Source organism: Catharus ustulatus, chromosome 3 (assembly GCF_009819885.2).
Source record: "Catharus ustulatus isolate bCatUst1 chromosome 3, bCatUst1.pri.v2, whole genome shotgun sequence".
Classification (NCBI taxonomy): domain Eukaryota; kingdom Metazoa; phylum Chordata; class Aves; order Passeriformes; family Turdidae; genus Catharus; species Catharus ustulatus.
In genome coordinates this window covers 110,385,351-110,412,610 of record NC_046223.1, presented here as the reverse complement: position 1 = coordinate 110,412,610, position 27,260 = coordinate 110,385,351, and the positions used below count along the sequence as shown (strand labels likewise).

At 37.2% G+C, this 27,260-nt stretch overlaps 1 protein-coding gene across 1 annotated transcript in view; it reads left to right on the top strand.

Annotated features, from left to right (window-relative positions):
* LOC116994475 (lipid droplet-associated hydrolase) overlaps positions 1-27,260 on the top strand; it is a 111,037-nt gene that overhangs the window by 40,704 nt on the left and 43,073 nt on the right. Inside the window, exon 4 of the mRNA XM_033056193.2 lies at positions 6,138-6,307. Coding sequence (XP_032912084.1) covers positions 6,138-6,307 — 170 coding nt within the window. The remainder of the gene's footprint in view (positions 1-6,137; positions 6,308-27,260) is intronic.

Here is a 27,260-nt window from a genome sequence, read left to right as displayed (position 1 = left end):
GGTTTTTTTGTAAGTTTATTTTGCTGTTTGTTTTCTCTCTTTGTAATACAATGCCAAGAATTCTGACAGATTGCACTTCCTGTAGTTATTCAGCTTACTGACTGCAAAAAGCAGTCATTGAAATACAGAAAACTTGTCATATACATTATGTAAAACACCCATATAGCATTTGCTTTATGCCCATAAAGTGCTTGGAATGGAGACATTGATTGGTGTAGAACTGCATAATAAAACAGTTTTTGATGGTGTTTGCCTTGCCAAAATTGGAGACAACCAACAAAATTCTGCTTCAAAGTTTGTACTGTTACTATTACTTGATAATAGTTACTCTGAAAAGAGGGAAGCAAGACTGGATATGTAAAATAAAATAAGCTTCTAAGAGATAATTTTAAAAGTTCAGGGTGCTGCAGTATGCTTTTAATAAAAATCTGGGGTTTAATACTTGTCATGTTTATTAGTTCATTCTGTCAGGCTACACTCATACTAATTTAATTAGAATACAGCTTCCTTCGAAAAACATATTAGGTGTTAAACAAGTGTCCCAGCAATAGGTGTGGAGAAAGCAGAGGAAATCAGTAGTTCAATTTGTAAAATAAGACCCTGTTATTTTTCTGGTAAAGAAAATAATACATATGATCACTTCAGTATCTTGAGTAAATGGTAATTTATTTGTGGAGGATACCTTTACACAAAGTAATTGCTCCAATAAGCATTAATGAGTGCTGTGTTTATCTTAAAAGTTGCATGAACAGTTCCTGAGGGTGCTAAGGCCAGACTAAGGTCTAAGGGTTAATCTAAAACACAATGCTTTAAGACCTGGTTCTTGGTGTCAGGAGGAGTTCTTCAGTATTTATTTAACATTCTTTTAGGGTTTCCATCCTATTTCTTTGGCATTTTATTGCTTGCTAATACAAATTATCCATGGATCACTAATCAAATGAAAGATTGAGTGAAACATTCAGGCTTTGAGCAATATATCTTGTGGGGATGCTCCTACTAGACCCACCACCCTTAAGTCTCCATTTTTAAGCTTGCAATTCTTTTTAAACACTTTCAAATGGCATGGTTCAGTTTTGAGGAATTACCGTCTTTTGCTATGAGAACAAAAAAATCAATTTATTTAATTTCCAGAATTAGAGTTCATATTATGCGCACCATTTTAACAGCTTATCTAAGTAATTCCATTGTAACTTCTGCCTGTCACTACATGAAGGAAAAGATAGAAAATTTCCAGGTTTGGTTAATCTAAACATGAGTTATTCAGTCAAAACTATTGCTCCTTCCACCAGTGTCTGTGTATGTGTTTGTGGTGGAAAAAGGAGGTGGTATGTAAAGTCTAAAACACTTGGCCCAGGATGTTGGTTTCACTTGGGGTATTTAGTAGAGATCCGGTGGAATTTATGTGTCCCTGAGCTACCCCACTAGTTCATCTCCAGACACTTTATTGTCCTTACCCTGCTAAAGGTCCAGTTCTGAAAATTCTTGACAACATGAGTTTGTAGAAGTGATTGATGGAAGTTTGTCCTTTCATATCCTGCTACCACTTCTTAGAGTCAGTGGTCCATGAAAGAGGAAGATACATTGCAGGTAGACCAGTGGCTTTTATCTCCCTTTCCTTCATTATATGTAATTGCAGGTCACCTTTCCTCATGGTGCCTTACTTGTTCATGAGTAATTTGGAGGCCTTATTTATGAGCTGATCTTCAGATTCACTCCATGACAAGTGGGCAAGTGTTCATAGGTACTGGGCTCAAATACTCAGTCACCTGTTGTAACCAGAGCAGTTTGGAGTTTGGACATGTAAAATTGTGAAATTTGGGAAGTACAAAAGTGTGCAGAAATTTTAAGGTCCTGTTAGAAAGTCAGACCTCTGGTATCTTTTGAATCTTCCAGTAAAAAGATGTCTATGATTCAGCAGACTTTTTTGTGAAAGGCTAACTTTTATGAATTGGCAGTCTCCTTATGTAACTGCTGTGCTTTTTTTCTGCATAAGAATTTCCTTTGCATACACAGCAGAAAAACAAACAAACACAATTCTCTGTTATTTCCCTGAAAACCAAAGTCCTCTTTCCTAGCAAGATTAGCTTGTCAACTAATCTTAGAGCAAATACTTTATTTTAATCTATCATTGTTTTCTGCTTGTAGTTTTAGCGGAGGTTAGAAAATAGATTCATTAAAGCGATGGTGCATTTGTTTTTCCAAAAGCACATCAGAAAATTAATACTTTGCCAATAAAAATAAAGCAATCCAGTATTTCTTTCAATACACCAGTTAAATAAAGTCTTAAAATCATGTCTTGGCCCAGATGGGCCAAGTTGTATAATTTCTAGTATCTGAAAACTGCTTAAATGAGGTCTCCTTCAGCCATGGGATGTATTCCACACCTGAGGTGAAGTCACTCTGGTCCCTTCTTTGATGTAGAGCCATTGGAGTGCTGACTGCCAGTGTGTTTGTGCAAGTCTGTTTGCTTATACAAAGAACCCATTTAAGCTTCTCCACCCAAGAAATTCATGTTGATTTTGGATAATCCCTGGGCGATTTTATTCTGTAAAATAAATAAATAAATCTTTCAGACTTGTGATGCAGCCCAGCTCTCGCACATTTTGAGCTATTAGAAGTGTAGCATTTGTGTTGGGGAAACATGAAGTGACACGAGGCGTGAGCAATTTTATATTTGTCCAGATGTCAAATAGGATGCCTATTTCAGTACAGGGTTATGTGATGCTGGAGCTTCACCTGAGCAGTGTGGGGCTGGTCCATGATGAGAGTTTTGCATGGGGATTACCAGACCCCACACTGCATGCTCATTCCCCTGTGTGGCTTCTCTGGGAATAGTGCCAAGGTGATTGGGTTTGGCAATAAACCACAATTTCAGAATAAAAGGAAAAGTTGGATTAAACAGCTGAAACAATTCTCTGGGGTCAGCCTTGGCTGTCAGGACTCACTTGCAGCCTCAGAGAGGTTCTGTGTGTGTGCAGCACAGGCCGGGAGCCGAGGAAATCAGCATCCTTGCTCTGAGTGTGTGAGCAGGGCTGTGCTGAGGAGCATTTGGCCCACAGTAGGATGAGTGTCCATGGTCATCATCAATCACAACTGACCCATCCAATTAAAAATCACTTCTGCAGGCACAACTCTCCCTGGCTCCCTTAAGGAAACACTGGTGCACAGGCGTGAGTTGAGTGTTCTCAAGTCTGGCCAAATGCAAGGGGGAAGGTGCCATTGTTTTCACTTTATTCTCAATCCCCAGCCATGTCCCTCCTCAGGGTTCTTGCTCTGGCAACACAGCTGATTCTGAACAGGCACATTTCTACTGAAGTCAATAGCTTTGGTTATGTTGGCCAAAATGTCTACACTGCTATTTATTAGGTAAATAAACATTAAATTAGATATGCAATATCTTAACTAATTAACTGTATTTGTCCAACATAGTTTTCTAAACTTGGAAAATATTGAGATGGGCCTAGATGGCCTCTGCTGTGCTATTTATTAATTTCATGCCAGCAGTCTTGAGCAGCTCTTTTAGCAGATGCTGAATTCATGTACGGAAAAGCCATTAACCTCATGAGACTGAATAATAAAAATTTGTCTTGTTTCCTGCTTGGTTTCTGGGGTCTTGTGACCCATGAAAAGTTCTCTAGAAGATTTATACATCTACTTTGTCTCCTTTTCCCTTGCCCTAAATGGAAAATAAGCTGAAAACACTGTTTTCAAGAATTGAAATAAAATGTAAAACATTAAAAGATGTGCTGATAAACTACTGAGATGTCAGTCCCTGAGTGAAACAGTACAGATATGATAGCAAATCTTTACAAGGGATAATTGACTCACACAACCCAACACTGTGTATGTTAACAACACATCTATATTACAATATATGTTGTAATACATATATACTCAATATAACTTACTCTTTCCCTTGTTACTGTATCCAATGGGCCACCTATTTCTATTATGCTGGCTTTTTTTTTTTAACCTTTTTTGTAATTAGACTTGGAATGTAGACAGCTTATTCCTACAGGAGGCTGAGCTGTTGTGTAATTTAATGTAGGAAAGACAGCTTTTGCTAAAAGTAGAAACTAAATTTTAAAACAATGTGTTTGCCTTAGGCTTTTACTTAGGGTTTTGAAAAACAGAAAAAACTCTTTGTTTTCCATTACATGTAGAAAGTCAAATAAAAAAATATCACTTCTCATCTCATTTTGCATTCCTTGGATGTGTTTTGGTAAATCCTTTTTTGTTTTGAGTAAATTGCTCTAAATTATGCTGGGATATGATCATCAGTAGTTTTAGCAGAAATACTAGTTTAACTGAAGAACAACTTTGTTGGGACTTTGGTGGTAATTATTTAAACTCGGAAAAGATCCATCTTCAGCAATTATTTTGCTTCTAAAGATTATGTTTCACACAGATGATCAAAAAGGTGATGTAGTGCCAGCCTACTTGGGCTACCAATTAGTTCTGTCACTATCAACCTCCCAAAAACTTCACTACAGCAATGTAGTAATCTTTAGTATTTGAGGTTACTGTTCAGTTGTCATGAAATTTACTGTGTACAAATTAAAGCACTGACAGCCATAACTTGATAAATGCTGTTCACAGTCTTAGGCAGTTAACTCATAGTTACCTCTTTCCTCAAGCAGGTGCAGAACAATCTGAAACAGAGCTCTGATACTGACTTTCTCATACAGTAGTTTTTCAATGCCTTTCAGTCTGTTTAATGTATTTATCTTTACAGTGTCTTTGCCTGATGGATACTTTATTCCACATCTATTTTTCACACAGGGGACTGTTGCAGAGCACATTAAAAGACACCAAGTGGGAAGTTAAACACTTTTCTGGGCCAGTTAGGGCTGTGTGTGCACTCTGTTAGCTGCTCTGAGTTGTTAGAGGTGGGTGGATTTTGCCAGGAACCTAGGAGCCATCTGCAGGACTGTGACTCAGTAATGAGCTGGTCCCCATTGTGTGTCCAAACTGTGCTGCCAGGAGGCTTTGCTTACTTCAGGCTAAAGCTGCACTGCAAGTCATTCTGTAAGGAGCATAAATGATCAGGGCTTTTATCTGTAGTATGAAAGTGGATCCTGAGATAATGCCACAGATTTAAGAGATTAAATTATATTAGTACCACTCCATCTCGTCTAGGGGCTAGGGGCATGCATTCCTTCATTTTTCTGTTTCTTTTCTTTTATTCTTCTTTTTAGTATTTCTTCTTACAGTCATGCCGGTGGAGTAGTCCAGCATAAACTGGAGTGGGATATCCTTAACTTAGTGTTTAGTTTAGTGAGTAAAGCACTTTTCTAGCAGATGAAAGAGCTCAGAACCCCTTAGTCTGGGGAGCTTAAGATACATGTCACCCTTGTAATAAGCAAGTTAAAGACGCCTGAATTGCTGTGTATTCTTATAGACACCAGTTCAATTTGTCTTGTTGACTGGCTAGGAAGCAAGGAGTTAAGTCCTCATCATGAGGGCTTTGCCCAGGCTCCTTTAGAAGGTCCCTGGCAAAACAGGAGTGAAATGTAACTTGGTTTTCCTCTTTGCAGCTGAATTGACAATGGTAAAAACCTGCATTCATAGGGATATTTTATATAGGTGCTAGTGTTCTGTGTTGACACATAGGCATTTCCTATTTTTCCTCATTCCATGGGACATTTTTGTGCATCTTAAAGACAGGACATTTTGAATATCTGAAGGTTGCCTAGTGCATGATGACATGTCTTCTGTGACAAGGGACTCATTCTGGGCAGTATTGTTGTTGTAGGTCCTGATCTCTCAGTGTAAAGTTGGATTGATTTAAGCTGATCCAATGCCCTGAGTTTGGTCTTGGTCTGAATGAAGGAGATCAAAATAGTGGATGATGTGCTATGAAATCTCCATATGTTTACATATCTTGTGCTGGTACCCAAGCTACACATAAGCTTTGCCTCCTGTGCATGTGATTTTACCTCCTGTGTCAGGATTTTCCAGTGGTGGTAACTGAAAATTAATTTTTGAAGTCTGATGAGGGTTTTTTTTTTGTGTTTGGGGTTTTTTTAATTAATACATGTTTTTATTTCAGTGTTCTACAAAGAAGTGGGGGAAAAAAAGCTGTGCCTGAAATTTCTTTCACTGAACCAAAGGATTTCTTTTCTTTTATGTTTCAGATACAGATATTAAGGAGCTAGAAGATGTTTTTGGACTTAACGGACAAGTAGAGCATAAGCTGAACTTCCTCAAAAAGAATGTATCAAAAGATATAAAGCTGGTGCTGATTGCTCATTCTATTGGTTGCTACATCACCCTGGAGATGATGAAACGAGCATCAGAACTTCAGGTACGTGAACCTTCTTGAATGTGAGCTGCTTTATTAGTAAAGCAGTGCACGTGCTCAGCCTATGGGTAATGCCATATATTTCCTGTGGAAACTCTATTCTGTTATACACAAAAAAATACTTGATCCTAGTAACATGTAACAAAGCAGATTGATGTCATTCTGAGTCTGAATTTGGATCTTTAATACCCTTGGAATATAAATAATTGAAAATGGCGAGAAATATATTTATTACTTCCTTGTTCTCATCTTTAAATAATTTATAAGGAAATCACTGGATATTTGGCAATTGCATTATGTGTTACACCGAAAATTAAGACTGGCTGTGATTTTTATATTGGTTTCTTATCTTGAGGCAAACAGATTGCTGCTTAGACATGGGAAAATGTATGAGAATGAATAGTAATATAAATTGTGAGTACTACTATGAAAGACATTTATTTTAAAATTTAATACAAATATCACTGCTTCTGCATCTCAGTCTTGGTTTGTGTAACTCAATAAGAGTGAGAGCTGTTACTGCATGTTATGTATATCTGAACTTTTTTCTTTGTCATTGTGAGGCAGTAAGAAGGCTGAAGCAGGACTATATCCTTGCCTCTGTAAATGGCAAACTGCTCAGTAATAAGTCACTCTGTTAGTGGCTGATAAATGGAGAATAGGGCATTTTTATTCTTTAACATTCACTCTTACTAAATCATTGCTTCTTCCTTTACTTTATAAAACCTTCAATGGAAGGAAGTGCCATGTTAGTGGTGACATGAAGTCTGGGGTTAATATATGCATGTGGTTAATATATGCATATCCCCTGTTTCCTAACCATTTCCACTGCACATCTAGCTTCTTCTTCTTTTAAAGGAAAAAGGAACTAAAATGTGAAACTTGAGGATAACCTGATATATTTCTACATTCATGTTTCACTTTGTGATTATAAACAAGAACATTTTTTGAGAGAAATCTTACTTACTTTCAGAAAGGAGCATTCTAGAAAATATGTGCATTAATTTTTCCAAAATTGCCAAATTTTTTGGGTCAAAATCTGTAGTCTTTATTACTCAAATGGTTTTATCTGCTTTCAATTAAACTATAAATTGTTGATAACATTTTTACACCTGGCTCACCGGATGCTGGCAGCTTTTTGTCAGTATTTTAAAATGTAGGGATCTTTGGGACGCTCTTAGACCTTGTGGTGCACTGTGTGCATAAAGTTAATGTATGACAAGCTACATTTAAGATGCATTCAACAATAGAAAATATTTGTGTAAGCCAGGGTATTGTGCAATCTTTGTCCCTTTGCCAAAAATAAGTTAACTCTTAGGTTTTATAACATATGAAGTGTGATAATAAGAAACTTGTGTTTCCATCTCTTCCTTTATTTTTACTGGAATATTTGATTCCCACAAGATTTTGAGCACATATGTGTATTTTAGTAGCTAGAGCATTTGATTTTATATTTGTGTAGTTCTTGGTGATATTTTTTCATTATATGAATTTTGGGTTTGGTCTTAAAATTCTCTGCTTTAAGAGCTTTTCATTGTTTGCATTTTATTATTCTGAGCTAGAGGTTAATTTGTTGTATTTTTTATTCAAATAATCCAGTAAACATTTATATTTGGAATGTATGTTTAGCAGATTTGATTTTTAGAATCACAGAGACATAGAATTGTTAAGTTTGGGAAGAATCTCTAGGGTCATTGAGTCCAATTGTTAATGCAGCACTGCTGTGTTCAGCACTAAACCATGTCCCCCCAGTGCCACATCCACAAGTTTCTTGAGCACTTCCAGGGATGGTGATTCAGCCACTTCTCTGTGCAGTCTGTTCCAATGCCTGACCCTGCTTCACTGAAGAAATTTTTGTTTCACAAATTAGAGCTCTTCCATAGTCCAACCACATACAGACTAGATTGTCCTTCCCCTAGCATGCATGGAAAGGAGAAAGTGCATCCCCTTCTTTCTCCTTTTTGGTTCCTCTTCAGCTGCCAGTTTTCACAGAATCACAGAATCATCAAGGTTGGAAGAGACCTTCAAGATCATCCAGTCCAGTCATCCACCCAGGATCACCCTCTTAACCCCTAACCCATATCCCCAGGTGCCTTATCCAGTATGCCTTTTCAGCACTTCCATAGGCAGTGCCTCCACACCTCCCAGGGAAACTTATTTCAATACCTGACCACTCATTCAGTGAAAAAAAAGATTTCTAATAACTAATCTGAATCTCCCTTGGTGCAATTTTAGGCCATTTCCTCTTGTGTTTTTACTTAAGACAGGGCAAAAGAGACAGACTCCCACATCACTGCAGCATCCTTTCAGTTGTAGAGGTCTCCCCTGAGCCTCCACTTCTCCATACTAAAAACCCCAGCTCCCTCAGCCACTCCTCATAAGACTTTTTATCTAGACCCTTTACCAGCTTTATTGCCTTTCTTTGGACCCAAATGCTGCTGCTATCTAGCTCAACTGTGCTCTACAAGTAAATGGGGTACTGTATTTTTTCCTTAAACTTGTGTGAGATAATGCTTACCTCTTTAATTAAGACAAATGAAAGGGGAATTACCAGTTTATTCCAGCAATATTCCAGTTTTGGAGTCCATCCCTATTTTCCCATTGACTCTCAGGGAGGCTTCCACTGAGGGTTCCTTCAGGAGACCCATTTACCCACCCTTAGTCTTAGGTTGATGCCTTTAACCAGTAGAGAAGGGCACACAGGTTACATCCATACTTGTAACTAACTGGGGCTATGGCACAGATTTTAGCACTGGGACAGTGATGTTTTAAACTTGTCTTTAAGTGATTTTCTGGCTCCAAGGAACCAGCAATTCCCAGCAACACCCTTGCATGGTTCTGGGCTTGGCTGAGGTCCAGGATCATTCCCAGTAGTTAGTTTGGATGCTGACATCCAGTTCAGAGGCAGGAGGAGATTCATCCATGAGAGCACAGACCATGCCATGCCTTAATGTTCAGTGACAAAGCTGCAGAATAATTCCTGGCTGGTCTGTTTTCTGGCTCATGAATAACCACAAACACTTTCCAGTTGTCATGGTGGGCTTCAAGTCTTAACATTCACCTCTTCGTGGGAAGTAGAGCATCCAGATTTTGCCAGACTGCTAAAAAAATTTTGGCACTGGGAAGTAAAAAAATCAGCCTCACTTTGTGAAGATGGAAAACTGCAATAATATACAGCTTCCTTGATACTTGCTCTTAACCTCGTAATCTTCTTCACTCTTTATTCAGACAACAGAACTGAAAAATGAGGCTCAGTGACAAAATTATTTTCTCAGTTGTTGGAATATGCATCTGACTCATAAATATGCTACATCCTCCAGACATTTTCTTCTAAAATGCAAATCCTTACTTGGAAGATTTCACTGTACTTCACTGGCAACACTATTGAGTGTTTCCTAAAACAAGCCATTTGATCATTAATTTAATCAGAGATTGACAAGTTTCCATGCTAGTGAAATACAATCTCTTACAGCATTAGTCTTTCATTTGCAGTGATGCTTTTGAAATGCACATTTGTGCTAGCATTTGAGTAAATTAACTGTAAATTAACTCTTGTTAATGAGTACAGTATAAGTATTGCTCTTCCTGTGAAACTCATTGAAGAGGAATAATTTAAAGCTTCTGAGTAGGATCAGTTTAAGCAAATAAAATTTCTGTAATGTGTAAATCAAACCTATGCATTGCTACTATGTCTCAGTGGTGTGAAGGAATACTGGGTATTGCTGGAATTTGTTGATTTCATGAATGATAGCTATAAACACAGAATTTGGAATAGTTGTACATAAAACACATTCCTAACTTGGAAACCCTGACACATCATTTCTGTACATATACTGATTATTTTGTTTCAGTAGTTGAACACTTGATTGTGAGTATGGGAAGCACTTCCATGATTTTAGACAAGAGAAAAATACAGTGTTTTAAAATATGGGTTTTTCTACAAGAAAACAAAGTTCTTACTCTGGAACTACTGGAAATCCACAGACAAAAAGAGGGAGATATTTTTAATAGTACAGGGAATACTAAGCATGTGTGACCTTTGAGATAATAGGGAATTTTTCAGCAGGATTAAAAGAAGAGGGAAAGAATATATGAAAGCAGTGACACTCACTCAGCTTCTCTTTTGCTGAGATTAGAACCTAAATATATAATGCAATACTCATGGTGTCACCATTACAAAAAAACATCTTCTGGAAGGACGGCAATGTGGCAGGTTCTGGTGCTTTTTGGAAAGAGAGAAAAGATGAAAATATAACCATTCATGAGATGAAAAGGAATATAAATTTTTATTCTATATTTGAAAGTTTCATTTGATATAATAGCATCTAATTCCAGTGTTGATTACCTAAATTAGATGTCATGGTACTTCAAACAAAGTCAGTTTATATAGCTGTTGCCTAGGTAAATTAACTTCTGATGGTGTTGCTGTCCATTATAAAATATGCTTAGAAAAGCATATTTTTGACCACTTTGAATGCTCCTTTTCAAAAGTAAGCCTATCTCAGATATTTTGAAAAATGCAGTAAGACTGCATAAAATAGAGAAATATTATAGAAATATATGCTGAAAGAGAGGGGGGAGTAAGAAATACATGATTTTCTTCTTAGTTGCAGGCTTAAATGAAAAAGTGCAAATATCAACATTAAAATGGGTAAAAGGCAATAACACAAACTCAGTGACAATATTTGTAAAATTATTATGCAGGGATAACACCAGATGGCTATGCTTAGCAGACTTCACATGGGAAATGGTGCACATTTCAGATAAATGCATATCTTGTGAAGAGAGCTATGAATTTCTAGGTCATGATATAAAACTGAACTGAGTCTGGTGTTTTCTTCTTCATTCCATCCATTCATATAAATGAAAGACATATTAAAAGAACAAGCAAACAGCATTGGGCTCGTCTACACCCCCTTCACATGTTGAGGAAGGAAGAAAAGACATACTCTGACACAATTTTGCACAGATTTAAACATGAATCTAAGTTCAGCTGCCTTCAGTAAGATGAGTGTGTTAATTTAACTTTATAGATGTTTTAAATTGGTCTCTGAGTTGGATTATTTTTATGAGATTGAGAGAGAGATTTGGCAGTTCTATCATTTCTTGGTATATCAAGTCTTTGGAAGCATATGCAAGGAAGCCCAGGTAGTCTGAGACAGCAATTGAAATAAAATTTGCTTTAGTTGACAGCTTACATATTACAGAGTGCAAAATCCACCTTGCAACCTGGATGATGCTTTAGGCACTGTCAGTAATTCTGATGGAACAGGCAGTAAAGCAGCAAGAAATTGCTACAGAGATCTGTAGAAAGATTTCTTTTTTTTTTTTTCCTAAAAAAGAAAATATGAAAAAGCCTTCACATGAAAACCTAAGGCAGATATAAAATAGTCTCTCTATTCAGGTGGGAGTCTGCAAAGTGAAGAGATGGGTTCATGGCAATCAAAGGTGTTTAAGGGAAATACTAACTTTTGTCTGAGACACTAATAAAACTTGGATTTAAAATTTCAACAAACCTTGAAAACACCATTAGTGAAAGGCCGGTAACAGCGGAATGAGGTTGAAAGTGTCAGCTCACCCAAGAGACTGCTAGCAACCATTCTTTTCACTGCCTTGATGACAGACCCTAACCCTGAGGGATTCAGTTATATTCTCTTCTACCTTTCCCCTTCAAAAAAAAGCTTTAAACTGTAAGAAAATGCAGCAGTCAGCAGGCAGATGGACTCTTTTGTATAACCCTCAATGGACACTGCCTTTGTCAGTGGGAACAGGCACTGTCCATTGCCATGTGCTGTGTAGGTCTGCCAGAAATTACTTCACAGGCAAACAACCCCACCTTGTAACAGAGCAAACAAAAGAATGTGAAGTGTCTCAACGATGCAAAATAAAATAAGTTTAAGAAACTTAAATTGAAATGAGATAAACCCTGTGATACAACTTAAGATGTGACATGGCTGAGGGAAGTTTAAATTTTGAACAGTTTGCCATGTGTATCCATAGTGTACCTTAATGGGGTTTTTGAAGTGGGTATAGCAGGTAGGTATCACCTGCTCAGACCTAGATCTTTATGGGGAATAATGGATTACATATAGTTCAGTACTCTCCTGAGTCAAGAAAATTTGCAGTCCAAAAGTGTTGAGATTGGTAAATATCAGAGTCACAATTTTTGCAATTAAAAGACAGGCTTGACAAAATCAGCACACTGTATCAGTCAGTTTGCAATTACCAAGCAGATGAACAATTTCTGGTTTTAACATTAATCGCATTTTTAGGAGTGAGGATTCAAAATTAGTAACTGCTTTGCCCTAAGATTTCTTTTTTGGATCATAAGTCTGTGATCAGAAGGTCTGAGACAAAGCTTGATTTCCAAAATTTTCTGGGAAAAATTGTGGTTTATTCATAATGTTCACTGAAACTGCAACTTCTCTCACCTTGTCTAATACACTGGTTTACTGCTCAGCTAAATGTAGAAACAATATGAAAAGCAAGATTTTTATCTGTGATGATTCAAAGAAGTAAAACTTATGAGCAATCATTTTGATTTAGAGACTTGATTTTTTTCATAATATGTTTATTTCACTGCTAATGAAACATTGATTTCAAATGTATGTAGTCAAAATTCTAATACACCTATAAAAATTATTTTTTCTAGGAAGTTGAAAGACATTATAGTAGCCAAATGTACAAACAGAAAAGAAAGAAAAATAAACTGAAAAGTGGAATCTGTGATCATTCATCAGGAATCCAAAGTAAAACATGAGAATGAGGCGGAAATGAAGGACTAAAAATAAAAAGATGAAAATGCTAAATGGTAGAATAACAGGATTTACTAAGTACTGTGAAGTTTTACAGATTTGTTAATAAAATCTTGTTACTTTGAATCTCCAGAAGTGTAGATTCATATTATAATAACTAACTGAAATGATTGTATAAAAATGAGGGAATTGAAAGCAAGAAGTGAGTTTCAAAAACAATTAGGATTTATGACATATGTTTTAAGAAGAGCTCAACTCAACACCCTTCTGCAAGCCAGATTTCCCAAAGAACATTTTATGCTGGGAGGTGAGATCTTTTGAAATTCTGCAGATGTGTGTGCATAGCTCTTGAAAATCAGAGAGCCATCTCTTTGGAGAATTGGACCAAATGATTGGAATTCAGTATATAGTTGCACATAGCTTGAAATTTTTTTATGTTTTTATACTGCAGTTAATGTGCTTTCACAGAAGACAACAGAGCCAAAAATCTAGCAGTTCTCATGCTGTTTTAATAGTAGGTGAAGGAGAACACAGCCAGTTAGGACATTAAAGAGTTGTTCATGAAAGGTGCAGGACATTGTGGAGTTTTTGAACAAAGACTTTACAAATATAGTTACACTTCGAGCTCAGCTTTAGCAATATCTGTTCCTAGAAGCTCTGTATTAAAAATGGAATTTCACTGCCAATCCAGAGCCCTCAGCAAAGAAGCTGAGGTACTCTGTCTGCTCTTGTCTTGTGTTACATGTGGTACAGGTGCTCAAGCAATGAGGAAGGACTGGGCTTGAAACTTTATAAAAGAGGTTACTGAGGATGGTAGAGTTTTAATTGCAAATATTTCCTACTCTTCCATATTGTTCATTTGTTCATTCCTCATGATTCACAGTGATGTCTGTGAGTGCTTCTGCTCCAGTGGTTTCTACCCAAGATTGGTTTGTCTTGTTTGAAGAGTTCACTGCAGGAGTGAAAGGAATCAGAAAAAGACACAAACTGTATACAAAACAGTTATAGCATCTCTGAGCTTAGATAGCACATCCACTACGTGAGGGGCATTTCTAATACCCTGTTGAATTAAGTTCAGGCAAATACTGCAGAATTTTTTTTCACTATCTTTTTAGTATTTCTTTGATGATTATTTTAAGGGAGTTTTTGCAAATGCCATCATTGATCTTTTCAGATACTTGAGGATGGATTCAGTGATTATAAGCCTGTGTTTAGGGAACTAAATCAAGCCCTAGTTTTTTTTTCAGGAATCCTCATCTGTTCTCTTATGACTGAGGTTATCTTCAAAATTGTATGTAATAGAAGTCTGTTTCCTTTTCTGTTTGTGTCAATGTGTAAGTGTTTAAAATACTTGATTTCTGGTGTTTGGATGCAAGTCTGCTTAACTGGTGCAGTTTGTGAAAAATGCTCATTGGAGTTTGCTCTTTCATGTAGAATTGAGTGTTAAGTATACATTTGAGCTGAAGTCCAGGAAGAACAATGTATTTAATGAACTTATTACCTTTGAAGTCCTGTAAGGAAGTTCAATTGATGTTAATGAAAGTATGCTTTTAATAACTTTGTTACAGCATTTCTAGTCACTGGAAAATTGTAAGAACATTCTGCTCCATTTCAAATTCCAAAACAAAGCATAGTTTTGTATAAGGACCAGAATTCACTGAGTCCTAATTGTTCTTGAAAATACTGAATTTCTGCTCCTCTATTTTAAAATAGTAGGATAACTACTGCAAGTGTATTTTACTGAGATGGAAAGTAAAAAACCCCAGTTCTCAATAAATACAATTTGAATTAAGACATTTAATGGCAGATGGCATGGTTCAGATTTTTTACCTGGCACTGGCAATTGAAAGATATTCTGTAAATTGCAATAAAAACCTTATTTACCTGATAACCAATTTTATTTGTGTAATAAATTAGATATGATAATTTTTCTCTCTTATCAGATTCCTGCATATATTCAATTTTTCATAAAAATTAAGGTTAGCAGTAGTCTGTAGTATTGCAAAGGAAGGAATTTTCTATTTTCCCTTTACTGCTTACAGTTCTGGAAAGATGAAAGCAAGGATGGAAAAACAAGCAGACTGAGAGAATTCCTAACTCCCTTTTCTCTCTTTTTACCTTCTTCTGATATCCTGACAAGAATTTGGGACATAAGTTCTCACTCAGACCTCAAATATTCATGGTTTCTTTGCATTCTTTGACAAAAATACGAAGTTCTGTTCAGTGTATACTTCCTGACTCACTCATCCTGTTTTTCACTGGTATCACAAGGCAGAATCTTACTGTTTTTCTTTCTCCAGGGTAAATCACTAAGCCACTTTAATTAGTTAAAATGGTATGGGCCTGAACTCCTTCCTATTCAATGGCAGCTTAGCTTGTCTAACTCCTAGCCCTTTGAGCTGAGAAGGGCTATGGGTCTGGTTTGACTGGATGCCTTTTTGAGGGCAGATTTAAGTGAGTGGTAAAATGAACCCCTTCCAAATGTCTTGAGTGGAGCACTTAAAAATAGAAGTCCAGGGATCTCAAGGCACTGATGGAAAATCTTGGCCTTTCCTTTTCATCAGCAGAATGAGATTATAATTGTAAAGCTGGTTTCTCATTTACTCTGTTCAGCCCCATTTCCTTACAGTGAATGGATTGTCATTGGGATTTATTGGTAGGTATGGCTGTACATTGATGGCTGTGAAAGCAGTTGGTTCAAGACAGCACAAAGTCTGATTCTTAATGCTTTCTTTTGGTTGAGCCACTTCTCCACTTCAAGGGTGTATTGCTGGTTCATCCTGAGTGGTAAATGTCCCAGAGCATGTGTACAAAATTTGCCAGTCCCTGTGCCATGAGGGTACCTGCAGATGCAATATGGTGATCTCATGGGAGTGCTACACTGAAAAAAAAAAAACCCACCCTGTACTTCCAAATGAAAACGGAAAGAATTTCTGCTGGAAAGTGGCAGCTGCATTCTGACATTCATGTAATGGGAGCAACTGAAAGCTTTATGGTGTGTAACTGTGACACTGCATTCCAACATAAGCTTCTCCCTGCCCTTCTTCCAACCAATAAACTATTCTTCCTCTCTTTTCACTCTCACCCCTCCTAATCTTCTTCTGTTTATATGCTTTAATCATAATAGCAACAAATCCATCCCTGCTGGTATTATCACACCGTTGCAAATTTTGGCCGTCTCCTTTGGCACTTCCCTTGTAGATGGAATGACATTGCCCACTTTGATGGGGCTTAATTCTCTATGTAAAATACTGCCCTGTCAATGAATATTTTCTCTATTAAACTATTTTCAGTCCAACAATAAGATACAGATTTTTGGGAGAACAGTTTTCTCATTATTACCTTAACCCATAAAAAGGCTACTTTTTTCTCTTTTTTTTTTTTTTTTTTTTGAGTTCAAACATTTTGGACAAGTTTTCAGTTACCCAAATATTTGTAGTACAGAGTAATTTGCATTTCAGCCCTGTGAGACTTATAAATGTAATGAACAGTCTGTGTGTTTAATATTTTTTACATTTTTAATAATTTGCAAATAGTTCAGTATGTAACGCTGACCTGTTGAAAAATAGTTTGCAGTGTCTGAAGAGAACACTTCTGAGACTTTTGTATATTTAGCAGAATTCTGGGCTTCAGCTGGAAAAATTCTAGAAGTACTTCTTACTGGAAAATACTTCAAGTAATGTGAAACAACAGATAATTTTTTCCTGCGCCATGACCCAGTTGTAGGGTGAGGTATGGAAAGTCCCTCTCGTATTGCTATTAAACAGATTTCAGTATTGGAAGTCAAGTACACAGAAAATACTGACACCTGCTGAAAGGTGTGATTGAAAATGTATTGATTTCAAAGAAAATTGTCAAAGGTCTGAATTTACTTGTCAATCCAGGAGATTAGTCTCTTACTGCCATGATCAGTGTTTTATAGCAGCCATGGTCTTCATCTGTCTGTCCAAGAACAGATAAGAGGGTCTTGGCTTCTAGAGCTGGGAATATTGTGTCTGGTGATATCTATGTGGAGTGTAGGCTGTCACATTTAATATCTGGGAAATAATCCTTTGATCAAAATTTATTCATGGGGTAGAATTAAGACATATTAAATTTATTAAAATTTAGCCACTAGTTTCAACAGGAGCAGTATCACACATCCACCTGTACCACAGGTACAATCACAGAGGACCAGGAGTACTCAAAGGGCACAGTCTCATTAGGGTCATTTACTGTGCTTGTGATCACAGGTGTCAAAGGTGATTTCTTACTCTCAGCAGCTGAAGCTGGATACTGCTGAAATCATCAGTTACCTTCATCCAATTTCAGTTCTTTTGTAATTAAACTTTGCAGAGCAACTTCTAGTATTCTCCTAATAATACAGCACAAAGTTAATAGCATAGAAGCCCGATGGTGATTCATGTTTTCACAGGACTCTTCATATGGAGAGTCCAATGAGTTTGGATGCAGGGCTCCAAAGTATAAAGCTCAGAATCAAATTTATGCTAAGTCAGTGGAAAGTGGCCTTAAAGTAGACATAAATTTAGTCACACCTCACCTTGGTGCAAATGACACTCAGGTCCACATACCTAAGGATGTAATCATTGTACCCAGTACTGTATTTGTCATTACACTGGAGATCACTGTTTGAAATACAAATACATTAACAAAAATGCTGGTCCTTGAATTTTGTTTCCATCCAAGTGGAACTGCCAGGAAGCACTGGAGGCTTGGGGTCTTATAGGTGTACTTCAAATAAAATTGGATAATGTATGTTAAATAAAGAAGGTGCCAGGACATGGAAAAAACGTATGATCACTGTAGAGTATTTTAAACAGATGCAAATTTTGCCTGCTATATATATCATCAGGTAGAGGCTGAAAGAAAATAGTAAAAAAGTACGCAAAAGTTTTAATCCATTTGAAAAAATGTGTGGATTATATATTTGAAAATAGTTGGTCAAATTCAGATGTTGGAGGAGGTATCATTTATATGATAATATTGGATGTATTGAGTGTAAGAAACAGTAATTAAAATAACTTATAAAAATTCTGTTTGTTGTGATCCATTGTATTACATTTGACCACTACAAAAGGAAGATACAAAAAAAACTTATGGTCAGGAAATATGAACTAGCTTACACAAAAAGGAATTTACCTTAGATTTATTTAACTGTTGTTTGGCTTACATTTGTGCTGTTTACAAATAGTGACTCGTCTGATATCACTGAGGTCAGCATTTCCCATACAACTTAATTCCCTTAAAAAAAAAATCCAAGTATGACCTTATATTTTGCAACAGTTGGTGCTGTTACAGAACATTGTGAAGTTGTGAGGATTATGCCCAGCTTTACAAGATGAGTCTCAGTGTATCTTTCATTACCTTGTATGTTGAAGGAAGTTAATGCTTTTGAAATGTTTGGAAAGAACACATTTCTGAGGTTTTCAGGAAGATTTATATGTATATTGTTTCTTAGAGAAACCTTCCAGTAAGTGCGTGTATATATATATATATATATATATATATATGTACACACACACACACAGTTTCCAGAAGAGCTGATATAGCTGATACTTCATGCATAGGTCTAGATAGGAATAGCTAAAAAGCTAAAAGCGTGGGATGTGTGGTTTTTTGAATTTGTGTTGTCCTGAAGCCAGCCTGTTTTAGTCTCTGTAGTCTCTTTTGTAAATCAGAATGATGGAGACCTGTCTAAGCTCCCTTAAGTCAGTAATAGTGATGAAGTTTCTGAGAGGTTTCTGCATGGGCTGCACCTATGATGACAGAGAAACAAGAGTGGTCTCCTCCTCAGACTGAATTGAACATCCCAATCTATTAGAGTATGCTATAAGTAGTTTTAACTATTAAGACATAAAGTTAACTATGAAAAAGGGAGAGTGCGTCAGACACCAAAAGGCAGAGACATCCTTGACATCAAAGGTAAATGGAAACAGCACTTGGACAGGAAACAGCCCTTGTCACACAGCCAGCCTGAGCTTGGGATGTGAGGAGTTGATGGAAAGGACTGTAAAGAAAGCCAAAAGAGTACATCTGTTATGGTTGCTGTAGTTTTTGCACTATGTAAATATTGTAAATGTCATATGTGTACATATAGATATATATATTTATGAAATTTAATTATTTTTGTAATACCTAAGCTCCTGTTTATGGACTTTTCCATAGTCCATCAATTATTTTTATCCTGATATGAAGTATAGCTTCTGTGCCCTCATTTGCCTTCCTTGGAAGCAGTAAAAAATGACCACAGGTAGAGAGTATATGCAGAGTTCCCCATAACACTGTAAACCTTGTTTACATGCTCACAGTAAAATTCATCAAGTATTTGAAATCACAAAGGAATTCTCCATCAACACTGATCTCTGTGGTTTGTTTCAGTAGCATTTTCTGTTGACTGAAAAAAAAAAAAAATCTGTTCCTGGGCTTTTAAAATTACTTTAATTTAATGAGTTCCATTACAGAAGAGGGGGCCCATGAGAGTGATACTGTTGTGAGTCTGCCATCTTCTCATCCTGTGCTGTATCATCAGTTTTGGTGGTTTGGATCTTTTTCCAAAGCAACATAAAACATGTCATTGGGTGCTGGAGGATTTCTAACAGCATGATGGGAAGGAAATGCAGAATGGTTGTGTACTGGGTTTAATGATCAATCTTGTGCTGGAGTGTTGAAAAGTTCATCTTATTAACAGAATACTTTGAATTATAAGTATTTTTTCCATGGTGTTGTCAACTTCACTTTTCTTCTGATGTTGGTTTTTTTGGTTGGTTGGTTGGTTGGTTGGTTTTTTTTGGTGGAGAAGGGTAAAAGCTTTGGGAATAATGTGTGATTGGTTTTCTCCTTCTGAAAGGGTATATTTATTTTGTGACCATAACCAAAATATCTGCAGATATTTTGCCAGCTTGCTGTATAACTGAAGCATAAATACATTTTTAATTTTGAGTGTGTTAGACATTTACACAAAAGAAGGAATAGAGGGGGAAAAAACCCTCACTTTTTGAGTCAATGCATTTCCTTTTCATCATTCATTTAGTCAACATCTGTAATACGCAGTCCCAGGACAATGTACTTAATGAGAAAAGTTGGACATATAAGTAACATCATCAGGCTTTATGATATCTAGTTACAGCTCCCTGACACAATGTTCTGGTTTGGGAAGTCAGGGCTGTCTATATGTCCATGTAAGGTGACATTTCTCTTTCTAGCACCATTCCTGCTGGTAACAGTTCTACAGGGACTCTATACCTTGGTGCAGCATAAAAATTTGTGTCAATACAGACTCCTGATACCTGCTTTAGCATTTTAAATTTTTCATTTCTTTCCATCACGTTTACTTATGTCATTTGCACCACCCAGAATATTACTGTCGTTTGCATTTACAGCCCTTAAAAAATTGTGTAGCTATGATTCTCCACCCCCATTACCTTTTTGCTCCCATTTTGCCAACAATTCATTTTTTCTCCTCTATATATAACTTCCTGCAGAAATTTTAGCATCCAAGCCCCTTGTTAATTTTAGGCTGTATTTGTAGCTCACTCTTGGTTGAAATCTTACCATTTAGGATGTAGAGCACAGGATGCAATCTGCGTTGTCTCCCAGAGGCAGAGCTTCCTCTGGCATTTGGGATGTGTTTCCTCACTGTGTGTAATGTGAAGCTGCAGAGCTTCTCTCTTGTTTGTTTTCTGCACCATATCATATTGCTAACTTGCATCTCCCACATGTCTTTACCACTGTGTTATGAGCCAGGATTTTTGCTACTCATTCATACTTTAGATTATTTTCACGTGTCATATTTAAAAATAGCAGGAGCTACTGAGTTTGTTCTCTGAGCTGAATAATTAAAATACCAAATTTAACTTAACTTCATTATTATACCATCACTTTCCAGTTCAGGAGTGGGGTGAAGGTGGGTGTTGTTTTGGGGGTTTTTTTGGTGGGCAGGTATTTCCTGAACTTCTACTTAGGAAAATTACCTTAAATATCATAAAGCAGACACCTAAGTTGAATCTCAGAAAGGTGGTTTGGCATGTACTGAAGCAACATGTCCATGGAAGCTGCAGTCTAGCTACAAAAGAGGTAGTGACAGTCAGCATGAAATATCTCTACCTTCTTGTCTTATACTGCCTACCTGAAAATTGAAGATCAAATCTTCAAACTTTCACCTAATATCATAACTTCTGCATATTTTCAGTTTCTACAGAAATAAATAATACATTCTGGTCTTGTTACATTGCTGTGTTAAGGGGCACCAGTGTATTTAGAGTGTTTTCAGTGCATTGCTGTGGATGGGCCTCTTTAGAGAACACTTGCTCAAATACTGCTTAATAGTAGCATTTGTTTCCTTCAAAATATTGTTTAGAGGTATGACCTGCTGCTTCTCTCATGGAGGAGGGGTCTCATTTTGTACCATATGATGAATCTCCTAGTTAGAAGTTGTAGGTCCTCTGTAATTAGTGGGTAGCAGATAATTCTACTAGAAAGTTGTTTTAGATCTCGTGATATTTTCTGAAGATCTGTCCATGACTGACTTCAGTTGGGAGTCTTGGGTGATTTAACCCCATACTCAGGCACCTCAGTTTCAAATCAGTAGTGAACTTGGATAACACTGAGCCGATCTGGACTCTGAAAAGGGCAAAGGTTTATTCTCAGTTATTTTCCAACCATTTCAGCAGATACCCTTAACATCTATAAAGATGTCGCGGTTTTGGTTCAACCGATTTCAGTCTGTTCCATTGATTTCCGGAAATATTTACAAACCACCATATTATGTAAACACATCCATGTTAGTGATGGGCTGTTGTTTTCTTGCTGAACATCTGATGAATGATCCCTTGATAACAGAGGGGGGATGTGTATATACTTGCCAAGGTTGACCCACAGCGTGTTTAGAATCTCATATAGACAAAACCGATTTTTAAATATCACTGAACAGGTCAATGTATGTCTGATTGATTTAGGTAAATATGCTAAGAATTGTATTTAAATTCTTTTTTTTGTATAAAACATACTATGCTCCTGACAGCAAGTGGCAAAACACAGCTTAGATTCCAGGCATGAAGCCTTTTGAGACTCAAATTTGATTGCTTCACAGATGTCCTGTATTTAGGAGAATCCCTGGTCTACACTGTTTTCTAACCTGTGCCCAGATGTCCAGCTGGCTTTGCCAAAACCCTGCCAGAGAACATACTAAAAGGTGTTGGTCTTGGAACCTAGGCCCTAGCCTAGTTTCACTTAACAGTACTGAGGTTATGATGCAGACATGAGTTTTATCACATGTTAGGAGATAACATTCTTTGTACTGCTTTCACCTCTTTCTATTTACAGAAGACATTCAAAGGAAGCAAAACATGCTGGATAGTCAATAATGAGTGCTTCTGCTATGATAAAGCTTAGGTTATTTCTGTACTGACAAAGAGAGCTGTTTGTCATACTGCTGTTGTGGCACAGCTCAGCTGTGTGCATGTATGCATACCTTACTGTATTTATGAATTTGCTCTTTTAGTGTAAGATGTCATAAATATTCATGTAACCAGAGTGCTGGATGGGGATCTCTAGGTATTGCTATATTTATTCAGTGAAGAATTAGGAGCATGTACCTGGGTATGTGCACGTGTGTGTGTGCATGTGTTGGACTTGGCACATGCCCAAGGCAATGCCACAGTCTAACGCCTTGGAGGTAAAGGCACTGAAGTTGTCAAGCAAAATTCTATCCAAAGTTTATGTGGTAAATGGATGTGTGGACTGCTTGCATGCTTTTATGTTCAGTCCTTAAAAGTGAATTTGATTTTATTTTTATAATACTCATGTATTATACCTTTGGTGCTATTGTTTGGGTGCATATGTGTCTATATAAAAGGAAAATGGCATCCTGACCTTGTAAGTCCTGTTCATCCTTAGATCCTTGCTCTCTGCTGTTGTCCTGTTGCATTTATGCTGCTGTGCTCTCACCTACATGAAAACATTAACTGGTTCATTGTATGTTTAAAGATGGCATCAGGTAGTTCTGCTGTACAGTAATTTCTTCAGACACTGTGAAAGAATTTCTGCCTGTGTGAGTGTCTGTGCATCCTCCATGTGCCTTCACAGCTCTCTGTGTGTTTATTCCCTTCAAGAACTCAATCCCTAGCTAGATCCGCAGTATGTGTATGGAAATTCTACCAGAAGGTCCTGTGATCAGTCCTGGATGCTTGATCCAGTTTGTTCTCAAACTATCAAAATTCAAATACCCTTAGTGAAGTTAAGCTGACAAACATGAACATGATGCCCTTGGTGGCACTCAAAGAGTCTGATTTCCCTAGGGACCAAGAATTCCTTCAGCCCATCAGAAAATTTAAGAGTGTTATTTAGTTTTACCAGCATGTTCACAGAGTTGCATGTACTAACTGTGCATTTGTTTGGAAAACAGATTCAGCTCTTCAAGGAGCATATTACGCTCCTCATAGAAAAAGTCTTTTTGCAGAAAATTTTAAAATCTTTCCTTCTGTTGCTTAGGCTCACAGAGGTCTGGAAAGAAAGAAACAGGAATAAATAGAATGCATCCAATGCCAAAGGGAAAATTTGGGCACTAAGAAATAAGAAATTTAGAAAATTTAAATAGAGTTTTGAAATCAAGTGCACATACCTCTGCCCTGTTCTATAGACCCATATGTTGGGAGGGGTCCATAGAAGATGTTAACAGGAGAGTCTCTTGCACTAAGCAACCACTAGTGAACTAAGCCACCATGACATTAATTGTAAGAAAAAATTCAAACTTTTCTAAAAAATGTTCAAATTTACAAATTTATACCATTTTGTTTTACAGAAACAGTTTTGTTGCCCAGAAAAGTAACCTTTGGTTAGAGCAGAGAATTGTAATTTGCCATACAGTTATTTAAAATATTCCTACTTTTGCAATGTATATTTTCATGTGGAGTCATCTAACTTCACAAATTTCCATTTATTTGTCCATAAAAAGCATGCTAAGACTTCTCTGTGGGGCTTAATTCTGACAGAGCACTTTGAAATGAACAGTTATAAGATCTTCTGTTAACTGTGTTTGAGATATTTGTTTTGTTGCCTCTTTAAAATGCCAAACATTTGTTTAAAATTACAGGAGATCCATAGGGTAGAGAAGAAAATGCATACAATATGTTTTGACTTCACACCAGGGGAAAAACAGTGTTTTGTCACTTGTGTCCATTCTGTAGCTCTTTTGGTGTCATGAAGTCCTGTCGATTTGTTGATATTGAGCTGTGACAGAGTTCGCTGGTACAAAAACTAAATGACATCTTAAACAGATGAAGAAGAAATTATTTAAGATTTTAAAGCAGAACTCTATATTTTACGTATTACATTGTATTATATGTGATTCATTCAAGAGCAAAGTGAACAGGCAAGCCCAGTAAGTCCTGCTGTGAGGAGAGGACAGCCCAAGCCAACACTGTCTGGTTTTGTCTGTGCGTTTTCTTGGAAATCTGCTCTGCACAGCTGTGGCAATAAAGCACAGAATACTTCCCTGATCCTCCTTGTTTTGCCTGCAGGTTTCTGCATACTGAGTAGAAGAAATTGTGTGATTAATGTGGCATTCTGTGTCAAGGGTAGACTGTAGATTATGGTTAAGTGCATCATTATGTTATCTTTGAGAAAGTTACTGGGCTTCACCTGACAGATGATACCTTTTCCTCTGCCAGCACAGAGGCAAATAACAAACTAATACATGGAGTGACCTAATACATGTTGAAAGAAGTGCTGCTTTTGACAAAGAAGCAGTTTTTTGAAGGAATTTCAAATTAAACTTCCTCATTTGTTTTCTGTCCAGAGTGCAGTGCCATGCTCGGGCGCTCCATTACTGAGCCCCGGATGGTGCAATGGCTGCAATGTAACACATCAGTTGTTTCCTTGCTTCTTCCCCATGACTGAAGTCTGAGTTCCCTGTGGGCTCTGAAATGCTTAACTGGTGTGGGATCTGAGCCTTGTGATCTTTTTGGTGGTGGTTATTGTATTAACCATTTCTACCGTGATGGTGATCAAGAACAAGTTCTGCAGCAGGAGCAAGTGCCTTCCAAAATCTTGCCTGCTCAAAAGCCAGTGAGAGCCTCCAGTGACCACTGCTTCTGCCATTAAAGCAGAGTGAACCAGTGGTTTATTCCTTAGGAAGTTTCACTTTCTGGTATTTCCTTCAGTGGACCAGAGACTTTATTTCATGGCTCTGATAGAGATATCTGAGCATACCTGAGGTCTGTCATGGGCAGGTCTGTTCATTGAGAGCCAAGGGACAGGACTGAGAAAGCCTGGCTGTAATTACTGTATTCACCTACTTGGAGTCTCCTCTGAAAAAAAAATCTTTTAAATGGCTCCTGCTCCTTTCTGTTGGTCAGTGTCTGCCTTTTCACACCCTGACTGCTTTTCTCTCCCACTCTATTTCTCTTAGCAAAATATCTCTGTATTAGAGCAGGTGGCACAGTGTGACAGCCCTCTCCAGGCTGTGTGATCTCAGAAGGCACACACCTAGGGGCCTGAGTCTACAACCAGCACTTCTTGTGTAATCAAAACTGGCTGATTTCAAAAGCACTGACCTCCTGTTGTTGGCATTGAAGGACTTAACTGCTCTGAAAATTGAATAATTTCTTTGAGTACTGGTTGTAAGTGACATCCAGGTTTTAAGCATGATTTTGCATCCTCATTTACCAGTCCCTTAAACAAGCAGTATTCCCACTCAAACTTCAAATTGTAGTTGAAGAATATATTTCAACTCATTCAGTAGAAGGCACTAGTGGAAAATATTACTGTGGGGGTGTTTTTAACTTTATCCAATTTGCATACTTGTGTTTCTATAAGGAAACCATTTAAACATTTTACAAAAATCCTTTGCTGATGTGGTTGAGACTATTAAATTGTGCAGTGTTAAACAGCAACTTGTTGTAAATTTAATGATTTGGCTTTTTGTACTCTGTTCTCATTATAATCAAAACAAAACAACTTCCAGCTTTTGCTGGAAATCCAAACCCAAGTTGACATACCATTATGCAGTGAAGCTGTGAAGGTACTCATCATTTTGTCATCTTTCTCTGGGTAGATTTAGGTAAAAGGTCAATCAAAAGCCTGGATGTACAGAAATGTGTGTGTTCTCTTTGTAGGTAGCTTGCTGGAAGCCTTTGCTTTATTCTTTAATATTTATATGGACTGGTGATCATGGGAAGTGAATCATATTCTTTTGGGATCCTTCCTAAACAAAGCACCTTGGTCAATACCATGCTTTTACAGAAAGGGTATTTAATATTCTTTGCTCTGGGAGCTCACTTTTCCTGTAAAATAAGTAGTTTCTCTTCCCTCTGTGTTCTAAAATTTACTGTGCAGGTCATACATTCCTGAAGTCAATGGACTGATTGCTCTAGATAGCAAAATATATAAACAGTGTCAAAAGGGAAACTCCCGAAGTCCCCACACCTTCCTCCTGTGGTGTGTGTTGAAAGAATCAAGGGCAGAACATTCTGGGCTGGTTTGTTCTCTGGATGCATGCTCAGGCCATGCTCCATTTCATTTTCTCTGTGATATATATACGCTGCTAGACGAGGGAGTAGGAGCTGCCTTGGCACCTACATGAGTTATGTGAAGAGTTTGCAGGTAATGTTAGTTTTTGGTTCTTAACAAAATGTGGAACTTCTGAGACACTGCATTAGATTGTAGACTCTTAAACCATTCAGGGCTTGAGCCCTGTGAAATGTACAGTTAAATGTTAATGAAATAGAAGCAGCTGCCTTGGTGACTAACTGAAAGAGCATCTATATCTTGAATCATGAGCTTTAGTGTATGTACCATCCTAAGTGTTGAAATCTCACAGTTCAATGGCATGATAAATGAATAACCAGTAAATAAATTGACCTACAGTTGTACAAATACTGTTGATTGTCACAATCATCAATAGTGACAATTCCAGTATAATTTAAGAGTACTTGTACTGTTTTTAGTGGGTTGACCAAAGCAGAGTTAGGTGGTACAGCTCTCAGCAACGAGGTGTGTTTTCCTTCAGTGCAGTCACCAGCCAACTTTTTGTAGTCCCTGGATCCACTGGAGTCACTGTTTCCAGTGTCTCTGCTTGCTCAACTCTCTACCTTTCCATGTGCTTAATGGATAAATATTACTGGACTTTGAATTGGGAGTAGTTTAAACTAGGTGAATCTGAATTTTGCTCTCTAATATTTTTAATATTTGTGCATTATATCTAA